Genomic DNA, 11335 nt, shown 5'->3' with positions numbered 1-11335 from the left:
GAACCGGGATTCGAACCCACAATCATAGGTTTCTGGCGTGTCCAAGGGACGCAACTCTGCACAGCGAATCGCGGCGCCTTAGACGACTGGGCCACCCGTGCCCCCTATGAGTGAGTGAGTGAGTGAGTTGCGTTTAACACCGCTTATAACAGTATTCCAGTTATATCGCGGCGTGTCAGCTAAATATGGGAGGAAAGCCCGAAGTGATGCAGGTCTTAGACGTTTACCTCTTCGGTGAAACCCACGAGCACGGGGATGGTGCTGACAAACCAAGAAACATAATCGGGGCGAACCGGGATTCGAACCCACAATCATAGGTTTCTGGCGTGCCCAAAGGACTGGGCCACCCGTGCCCCCCACAAAGTATAGCACTTCGTGTAGTCCATTCCAACTACAGTTTAGGGGTGTAGGGGTGCAATGTAGTACAATGAAGATTAACAAATCATGTGGATGTTTACTTGCAGTTAACGAACGGCTAGGGGAAGAAAATTAATGGATGTTCATTTAATGTCATAATGAGCTTGTCCGCTATTTTTAACCTATTGTTTGTGTAATACAGAGACCATTGTCTCTGTGGGCACTAGTAACGTGTGCAACGAAGGAAACACTTGACACTTTCCCTACTTCCCGTCTGGTGATAACGCAAACTGACAATGCACAGACGAGGAAGCCAGCTTGTAGATGTAGGTCAGACTTATACAGGATACTGATGATTTCAACAGGGACTTATCCCAGTCACAAGGGATTCTAGTATGCATTACTCTGGAAAATACACAATCAGAGGTTTCAAACCACAAAATAACTACTTCTGATGGAATCAGGTAATTTGATGACCGCATCACCGTGGAAGATATTATTTATAGCATGTTACTTCTTGTAGTTAACGTTTTACATTTCTGTCTCAATCATTGTCGCAGGACGTCATGCAATAATTATGTTTCACATGCTCATTACATAGTCAGAATCGTAGAATCGATGCTGCTTTATGCAGATATTTCTTTTGGATATAGAAAGGGTTTTGTCGCTTTATTACAATATATTGAAGGCAGAGAAATGTCCTAAAAGAATGTGGAGAGCCTGACAGGAAGAGATATATATGATGAGGTCTTTTTGTCCCGCTGGAAATGTCCAATGGAATACTTTGTACTACCCTTTTTAAAACATTATCAGACATGTTCAAATAAAGGATAAGTCCTTGTTCTTTATTACTGTTGCTAGGTGGTTTTTTTGGTTTCACTTCTTCTTGCTTGTTTAAGTACACAAGAATGCCTAAACTGTACGAAAAAGGACGATTTTACTACATTCATGAGAAATTATAACTGTGCATGTCTGTGACCCAAGATGACGTGTTTACCATGTATGTGCTGTCTTTATCTACGTTTCCTAAGAAAACCAGCCTGGTTTTAAGAACATATTTTATTTTGCTCCCTGAAAACCCCTTTTCGACACACTTATCCTTACATAGTGTTGTTTGAAGTCTAAAAGATGCACGTTTTGAAATAAACAAAGTCTTCATCTCTCATATATCACATCTGAAAACATTCATAACAATTTCATGCATGTTTTGCTCGTTTCTGTGAATGTGACGTTAAAAATCGTTTGACACAACCCATGCGTTTTATTTGATGTCCTTTGTCAATTTGTCTTGGTGGAATGGGGGCGGTCGGGTAGCCTAGTGGTTAAAGCGTTAGCTCGTCACGCCGAAGACCCGGGTTCGATTCCCGACGTGGGTACAATGTGTGAAGCCCATTTCTGGTGTCCCCCGCCGTGATATTGCTGGAATATTGCTAAAAGCGGCGTAAAACCAAACTCACTCACTCACTTGGTGGAATGGAGATACACAAACTGTGCTTTGTGACAAAGTAGGACAATGTTTCGTGTACATTTGACAAATCAATTGACCATAATTACAACATTTAAAACCTGATATTGCGCGTTCGGTTCCAAATTCAATTCATCACCGTCATCTCTTCAGGTAACATAGCTTCATTTTGAGGATGAGGATGCAAATTGACTTAATTGTTTACAACCCCGTGAAGATCCGGGTTAGAATTAGTTTTCAGCAACCCATGCTTGTGGTAAGATGCGTCTGACGGGATCGGGTGGCCAGGCTCGCTGACTTGTCATCGTATCCCAATTGCGTAGACCGAGGTTCTTGATGTCAATCACTGGATTGTCTGGTCCAGATTATTAACAGTCAACCGTCATGTGGCTGGAATATTGCTGAAGGATGCATTAAACAATAAACTACTGCTACTACTACTACTACTACTACTACTACTACTACTACTACTACCCCGTGAAGATCCAAGAGGGATGCGTTCAACAACAAAGAAACTACTACTACTACTACTACTACTACTACTACTACTACTACTACTACTACTACTACCACTACTACCACCACTACTACTACTACTACTACTACTACTGAAGATCCAAGAGGGCTGCGTTCAACAACAAAGAAACTACCACTACTACTACTACTACTACTTCTACCACTACTACGACTACTACCACTACTACTGCTACTACTACTACTACTACTACTACTACTACTACTACTACTACTACTACTACTACTACCTTCAAATACATTACATTTTAAAAAATAATAGTTTGCTTTGTTTAATCAGCATGGCTGGAATATTGCTGAAGGATGCATTAAACAATAAACTACTACTACTACTACTACTACTACTACTACTACTACTACCCCGTGAAGATCCAAGAGGGATGCGTTCAACAACAAAGAAACTACCACCACTACTACTACTACTACTACTACTACCACTACTACCACCACTACTACTACTACTACTACTACTACTACTACTACTACTACTGAAGATCCAAGAGGGCTGCGTTCAACAACAAAGAAACTACCACTACTACTACTACTACTACTACTACTACCACTACTACCACTACTACCACTACTACCACCACCACTACTACTACTACTACTACTACCTTCAAATACATTACATTTTTTAAAATAATAGTTTTAATAGCTTTTTTTAATCAGCATACAAACGGTTATCATTTCTTCCGTTGATTTCCTGAGGTGACAAAGCAGTGATTGATATTATGAGCAACGCCAGGCTGTCCACTTGCTCCTTTCCGTAACCTGCAAGAAGTCCCAAACGATGGACTGAAACTAATTAAATGAAGCATGCTCAGCTAACGCTGTTATTGTAATGGTGACCCATATTGCTCTCTATATTCTGGCTGTGTATATCCTGGCTCTTACACTGTTCACACAACACTGCAAAGTCGCTTTATTTCCAGGACAAGATGGAAACAAATTCTAACCCGCCCCAAGATGGTGCCATGTCCAGGAACTTTACAGGCGCTTCAACTGATGTACAGTCCAACGTGAACAATGGGAGACCACACGCAGCTTCGCCAACAGGTGATCACGCCTGACAATGAATAATGATATTAATCATTAATTAAACATGATATTAATCTCAGAGTATGGTGTGCTTGAAGTTGGTGATCTTCTCCTACAGCTACTCTTTGGGTCCCAAGATGGGGACCGTGAAGTGAACTAAATAGTGGATGAACCCCTATGCACTTTTTATATCTTAAGCAAATATTGGATAAAGGATATCTACCACATTTTGCAGCCTGAAAACGTTGATCTGTTGGCAACAATTCACTCTTGTGGATTCGTATCCTAGATTCGCCCTGGTGATGAGCCATTATTTGTAGCATTAATCTGCCAATGGGAAACATCTGTACGACCATGTCACTTTTCTCCCCCCTTATCCCGACACGTCCTGACATCATGTCGGTTTGCACCGCCTTTAGCAGTATTCCAGCAATTCACAGTGGGAACACAAGAAGTTCAACTTTTAAGCTTTAGGTATATGGGTGATTTGATATCGTTAGATAATGGTCAAATAGCAAATTCCCTCCACTGATTTAACCACCTGAGTTAGAAACAAAGACCAGTGAAACCGCCTCGTCTGTTTCATATGTGTGAACAAAAGCTCTCCACGAGATTGTACAACAAGAGGAATGACCTCAAGTTTCCAATGGTCAATTTTCCGTCTTTGTGGAGCAATATTCTATTCAGCTCCAGCCTTTGGTGTCTACATTTCACAACTTTTGAGGTACAATCCAGCACGCTCTTTCTCCAAAGATTTCAAAGAGCGTCATACAACTCTTGCTCAATCGTTGTTTGATCAATGTTCCAAGATCAAAGGCCCCAGTAAAGCTTATGGTAGACAAGACCTTTCCAAATTTGGCACATCTGTGTAAAAATGATGTCTGATGCAATTCCTATTTTGACTTTGTCATGTGTTCGCTTTTATTTAGATGTATAATTGACTTGCTTTTGCATATGTTTCGGGACGGGTGCCACTGATAGGACAGATTAACTCACCTTTTACCGAGCACCTGGCATCATCACTATTTGATAGTGATTCATAAACACATGCTAATGGTATCCGAGTGGTATCGGAATGGTACAAATGATTCTGTTGTAGGAGAGATTTCATATGGTTATGGAAAGATGTTTTTTTCACTTTTGTTTAACACATTGTAATCATGTGGGAATCGAACCTGGGCCTCATGCGTGGGGAGATAACGCTTGAACTACTAGGCGGCCACAACGCCCCCGATATAAAGGATAAATCTCAAACTCACTAGTGTACTGTTCTGTTGCAGCTCTTCTAACTGCATGCTATGACTTCTCCAACTCCCGTAACGTCTCACTCTCCTTTGGGGACGTTGAGTGTAAAGGTTGTGTCTCGCAAGGTAAGACATTTTTTTTACGAAGTATATATTATCAATCATAGAATGATTAAGAAACGAAATAGATATTGTGATCATTTTTATTTCTTAAGTAGCATGCAGTTTATATAACTAAGTTGGATTTGAAGCTTTCATCTGGCGTAAAGTTTAAAAAATATTGATTCACAGCTAAACAAAATGTTATAGTTGACCCCGATCTCCTAAAGGAACAACCACTTACTTTTAGGAAAGGGGTTGGGAGAGATGGTGGCTGGTCTGTTGTTTTCTTTTAAAATATTAATCATATATGCCCGAGTACTAAAATCTCGTTGGACAGACAGTATGTCCTGAAAAAAGGATGTGTTGTGAAAACAATTTCAGCACCTCCTGTCACACAAAACGTTGAAGAACACACGCTGCCAAAGTCCACCACCACCACCTACCATTCCGTCCCAACCCCACCCCATCCCCATATTCACATTAAATGGTTGGCCCCTAAACTGAAAATGATAGACTATCTATTCAGTACAATTTTACATTATGTTCATATTTGTAGAGAATTTCCGGAGTCGCGTGGAGGCACTGAAAGAAGTATTTGTAGGCGTCCATACACTCGGGGCAACAACACATCTCCTTGAGAAGCATGGCCACGTGAACATCTGTGGAGCCCCTGGAGACGGGAAAACTAGTATTGCAATGATGGTGTGTGATGAATATCGTAATCAAAACTATGAAACATTATTTGTAGAAAACATTGAACAATTTGAAGTTGATACCATCACGAAACGACGATCTAACATGTTAATCGTATTTGATGACATATTCGGCTGTGTCACTTTTCCATTAAACCTGGAGAAAATAAATAGTGTGTTGAGGGTCCTCGCTGATAGTTTGACTGGACCTGACGGGAAACAAGGCGAGAAGGGGAAGAAGAAGATGAAGAAGAAAGACCTAGAGGGAGGCACAGAATCAATGGATACGAGTTCAAGCCAGTCATTCAAACTTCGTTTCATTTTCACATCGAGAACATACAACTGGAATGAGGGGTGTTCAAGGTTGCATCAATACAAGATAAACCTCTTCAAAACAGAGACTGTTATGGACATGACTAAAGATTTTCTGACCCCTGATGAAAAGAGATTACTCTTATCATCATTTAAGGCGAAAGCTCAAATGTGTGATATGTCAGATGAGGATATCAAAACCATCATTCATTCACAATACAGTCAATTTGGGTTTCCTCTTATGTGCAGTCTGTTCTTCCCAAATCCTGTATTTCAGATGCACAATGTGGACTTCTTCCAGAACCCTGTGACCTACTTGAGAGGTGACCTTGACGCCATCATCCGAGAAAGCAGCACCAGATCAGCAGCCCTCATTCTCCTCATCCTGTGTGAGGGGAAGCTCAATCTTGTCACATTTCAGACAGGAACAGGAGGAAATAGTACAGACCTATTCCTAGTTGTGAAAGACATAGTACCCTCCTGTACTCGAACAAACATTTGTAAAGAGATTGTTAACTTTGCTGGAACATACTGTACAGTGGAGGACCACATCGCTTCCTTCTCTCACCCGTCGGTATATGATGCTGCAGCCTGTGCTCTAAGTCACCTGAATCTTGTGCTGTTGCTGCAGTACTGCTCTCTGAAGTTCTTGCATCAGCGGGTCAGACTGAAGAAGAAGCTTCAGACATCAACTACCGATGATGTCACAAATATGATTTACATCAGCCCTGCTCTACACCAACTTGTTGTGGACAGACTTTCAGAAGGCATCCGACAGAGATGTTTCCAATGGACAGTCACACATCCTGTACTCAGTGACGACACCATTGCCTCCTTACTTGTGACCCACTTAGGTGATGAGTTGACAACGATAGCACAACAGAGAGACAAAACGTTTGGGAAATGCTTCTTGTACTGGACATCATTGACGCATAATGAGGTACTGTTTGATAGCACTTTGAAAATCATGTGCAGAAAGAAAACGATCTTCTTAAATCGAATAAAGAATTTATTTAGAAAAGATTCAATAAAACGTGAACAAGATCTGTATTTCTGTGCAATAACGTGCATAGAATGTGGAGAACACAACAAACTACAACACATTACGTCTTTGCTAAAGAGAGAAGGGAAATTTGATGTCAACTTTAAATCAACCAAAAACAAAACACTTCTCTTAAATGCTGCTGAGACAGGACATCTCGATGTTTTTAAATTCCTGCTTCAAGAACAGGCTGATATTTCACTGACTGATTGTGATGGCATGACTTGTCTTCATTACGCCTGTAAATCAGGGAGCAAGGATATAACTGAAGTTATCCTGGGGGTATCTCCTGATATGATCAATGCCACTGACTGGATGGGAAATACAGCAGCAGGACTAAGTGCAGAGTCTGGTCATGATGGAATCTTGAAGCTGCTGGCGTCAAGAGGCGCAGACATGACTCTCAGTAATAGAAGTGGTTGGTGCAGTCTCCTCCTGGCTAGTCGTCATGGCCATGTGTCTGCCGTGAAATATTTGTTATCTCTGGACGTGTATGATATCAACAGAAGAGGTGGATCTTATAATCAATCACCAGTTATGGTTGCAGCTAAACATGGACAATTTGATGTATATAATCTTTATGTATCTAAGGGAGTTGATCTCTCGCTCATTGATAATGACAAAGCAGACTGTCTGATGTTGGCATGTGAAGGAGGTAATCAAGCCATTGTGAAACACCTCCTATCACTAAAACAGTTTGACATCAACAAGAGAGGGGGTCATAGCCAAACACCAGTTATGATTGCAGCCGAAAAAGGAAATTACGATGTTTTTAAACTTCTTGTGTCAGAAGGTGCTGATCTGTCATATTTACTCAGATACAACCTAGACTGTCTGATGCTGGCGTGCATTGGAGGTAATCTACAAATACTGAAACACCTTTTATCAATGGAAACATTTGACATCAACAGAAGAGGGGGATGGCATAGCCAAACATCCGTTATGATGGCAGCTGAAAGTGGACACTATGATGTCTATGCACTCCTTGTATCTGAAGGTGCTGATGTCTCACCCACTACTGGTGACCGGGGAGACTGTCTGATGCTGGCATGTTATGGGGGTAATGTGTCCATAGTGAAACATATCCTTTCGCTGAACACATTTAACATCAACAGAAGATCAGGGTGGAGTAATGAAACTCCACTTATGGTTGCAGTCATGGAAGGTCACTTCAGTATTTATACCCTTCTTGTGTCAGAGGGAGCTGATCTGACAGTTACAGATGACTTCAGGACAAACATGTTAATGTTAGCATGTGAGGGAGGTAACCTGTCCATTGTGAAGCATTTGCTTGCTATGAAAATCTTTGACATCAACAGCAGTGGAGGGCAAGATAACAAAAGTGCAGTAATGTTTGCAGTTGAAAGTGGACACTATGAAGTTTTTGACGTCCTTGTATCAGAGGGAGCTGAACTCTCAGGTACTCAACAATACAACAAAGACTGTTTGAAGTTGGCATGTGCTGGTGGCAGTGTAAATATAGTTAAATATCTTCTGTCCACCAAGTCATTTGACGTCAACAAAAAAGGTGGATGGAACAGCTCAACCCCAGTGATGATGGCAGCTAGGCGAGGGTACTATGATGTTTATCATCTCCTTGTGTCAGAAGGTGCTGACCTCTCCCTTGCTAACATTGACAATCAAGATATCCTCATGGCCGCATGTAAAGGTGGCAACCTATCTATCATTAAACATCTCCTTTCACTGAAAGGAGTAGATGTAAACAAACAGGGAGGACACAAACTTCAAACACCCGTCATGTTGGCTGCTGAAAATGGAAATGCTTCTGTTTTTGATCTTCTGGTGTCAGAAGGAGCTGATCTCACACTTTCTGATGTGGACAACAGAAACTGTTTGATTCTGGCATGCCTTGGAGGAAACATTTCCATTGTGAAACATCTTCTCTCGTTGAACATTTTTGATATCAACAGAAGAGGAGGGACGTACAATCAAACCCCACTTATGGTGGCAAGTGAAAAGCTACATCATCATGTTTATGATGTTCTTGTGTCGGAGGGAGCGGACCTGTCGTGTTTATCTGGGTACCTTGAGCATCACTGACTGAGTTATGGACATACAACTTGGAAACTTTTCTTGATTTCATCCTGTAAGCTATATCATAAATCTTTTTAACTGAAGCTGAGAGAGAAAAAGAACAAAAATGGCTTGGCAAATATTTATTACTGGTGAATATTTGACGGTAACGATACCCATATACATATATCTAGTCACGTTTCTGCGACATAATTTGACAATCGATTGATCATGATGAAGGTTGAATATATGTCTTTTTGTGTAGCCTTGAAATTTAGAAACATTTCAGTGATGTACACACTTCTACGAAATAGATTATATATTGTTAAACAAATCATGTTGTTGAGACTAGTGCAGCACAGCATGAGGAAATTCATTGTTACCCATTGGAATGACTGGTGCAACATATCATATGTCGACTGATTCTTATTAACAGGGCAGACATTGTGACGTCCTGATTTACAGCTATTATTGATAGACCTCTGTTCATCGTCCCAAGGCAAGAGAGTTAACTGACTTTATAAGTCCAGTTTCCACCCTTGCCGAACTAGGCTGGAATTCCTGGGCTCGATCGTAGTGCCACCAGTGGCTATAACCACTCTCCTTTGGACCAATTAGATGCTACCCCTCGTATCATTTGCATTTGCTTCAAACAAAATGGCAGTGCCCAGTCAAGACGATCTGATCCATAATCAGTATTTATATTGTGATAAAACGGGTCTTACATCTCAAAGTGCATCAAATCACGTGAGCAATTGATTAAAAACATGAAAAGATCTGGAAAATATCTGTTGACAAATCCCGCAATCGACTAAAATCTGCATGACAGTTTACGAACCGGATTTCGATTCTGTTGAGCGATTTCCATTGGTCTATGCCAAAACTCGTTAGTCCAGACAAAATGTAACTCCATAATACCAGCCTAGTTCGGCAAGGGTGGAAACTGGACTTTTATAGTCAGTTAACTCGGGAAGATGGGCGTAGTCATACACCCGATGTTTTATGATTATCGAAAGACTTTTGTTGCTTTTTTTCCTCTGGCCGCCTCCGTGGTCTAGGGGATAGAGCGTCTGCCCGGAGAGCGGAAGGTTAGTGGCTTGGCCCCGGGCGCATCATAGCAAAAGATGATAAAAAATGGTACTTGTTGTAACGCTGCCTGACGCTCGGTATCAAACAGGGACTGGTTGGCTTGGTGTCAGTATACTGTGTCTGGGTGGAATATCCGGGTTAAACTGCTGCATGATATCTCAGTTGACTAGCGCTATGATTAAAGCAGCAAAACCCTTTCCATATTCATAAAACATCTCTTTCCTCCCACATTAAGCTGACATGCCGCGATATAACTGTAATACTGTTAAAAGCAGCGTTAAACCCAACTCATGAAAGCAGTGTCGATGGTACGATTCGGACTATATCATGAGCAGGTGTTTATGAATCACCATCAAATAGTGATGACACCAGGTGTTCGCGAAAACGGCATTACTCCAGGTTAGTACAAGCGGCCACACACACGCACGCACGCACGCACGCACGCACGCACGCAAGCACGCACACACACACAAACACGTCGCTATAAAAGGTGCAATAATCTTGAACGGGACGTTAAACCCCATTTCAGGGGCGGTCGGGTAGCCTAGTGGTTAAAGCGTTCGCTCGTCACGCCGAAGACCCGGGTTCGATTCCCGACATGGGTACAATGTGTGAAGCCCATTTCTGGTGTCCCCCGTCGTGATATTGCTGGAATATTGCTAAAAGCAGCGTAAAACCATACTCACTCACTCACTTAAACCCCATTTCATCTCACCTCACCTGTATCTGGGGAGCGGTTTCAACAACAAACACACACACAAACGCAGCTTGGGTGATTTACTCTTCACACAATATGATGCTGATGTGAAGCTCTTCTCCAGTGGCGGTCTATGTACATACCTAAAGATCTCTCTGAATGGCCTAATATGTATAAATTTGAAAAAAAATATGTTTATCCGGCACTAGAAAACTGGAAAACTTGTCCAAATTCATCAATACCATCTTTAGAAATGTTGAAGCTGTTAAAATACGTGTATGAGATTATTGTCACTTTATTTTTGTCATATTTGTATTTGCATTTTACCCCTGTCATCTTGATTATTATTATATATGAATTTATATTATATATATACTCTCATGTACCAGACCGCCTCCGTGGTCTAGTGGTAGACCGTCCGCCCGGAGAGCGGAAGGTCCGGGGTTCAATCCCCAGCCGAAAATACGTTAAAAGATGGTACTTGTTGTTACCCTGTCTGGCGCTCGGCATTAAGGGGCTAAAACAAGGACTAATCGGCTCGGAGTCTCAGTGAGCTAGCACTATAAATCGGCATCAGTCAGGGCTAGTACAAGCAGCCACACACACACACACACACACACGTACATGCACGTCGGACCCGTTAAGATCCGGGGTAGAATAGGTCTTCAGCAACCCATGCTTGCCGTAAAAGGTGACTATGCTTGTCGTAAAAGGCGACTAACGGGA

The 11335-nt window shown here is 41.7% G+C and overlaps 1 protein-coding gene across 1 annotated transcript; it reads left to right on the top strand.

The window, feature by feature from the left end:
* The first annotated feature begins 664 nt into the window (after positions 1 to 664).
* On the top strand, positions 665 to 10353 carry LOC124135339 (ankyrin-3-like). Its single transcript, XM_046500620.2, has 4 exons — positions 665 to 821; positions 3292 to 3415; positions 4678 to 4767; positions 5300 to 10353. The coding sequence occupies exons 2-4, from the start codon at positions 3298 to 3300 to the stop codon at positions 8848 to 8850; spliced, it is 3759 nt and encodes a 1252-aa protein (XP_046356576.2). The 5' UTR covers positions 665 to 821; positions 3292 to 3297; the 3' UTR covers positions 8851 to 10353.
* Positions 10354 to 11335: the final 982 nt, after the last annotated feature.

Source organism: Haliotis rufescens, unplaced genomic scaffold, assembly GCF_023055435.1.
Source record: "Haliotis rufescens isolate VD_foot unplaced genomic scaffold, xgHalRufe1.0.p SCAF_19, whole genome shotgun sequence".
Lineage (NCBI taxonomy): Eukaryota > Metazoa > Mollusca > Gastropoda > Lepetellida > Haliotidae > Haliotis > Haliotis rufescens.
Note: the sequence above shows the minus strand (reverse complement) of the source record. Positions and strands in the feature narration are given on the sequence as shown.

Coding starts and splice junctions, on each gene's coding strand:
- LOC124135339 (XM_046500620.2), top strand. CDS start 3,298: ATGGAAACAAATTCTAACCCGCCCCAAGATGGTGCCATGTCCAGGAAC. Junction 3,416..4,677: donor ACACGCAGCTTCGCCAACAG/GTGATCACGCCT, acceptor GTTCTGTTGCAG/CTCTTCTAACTGCATGCTAT. Junction 4,768..5,299: donor TAAAGGTTGTGTCTCGCAAG/GTAAGACATTTT, acceptor TCATATTTGTAG/AGAATTTCCGGAGTCGCGTG.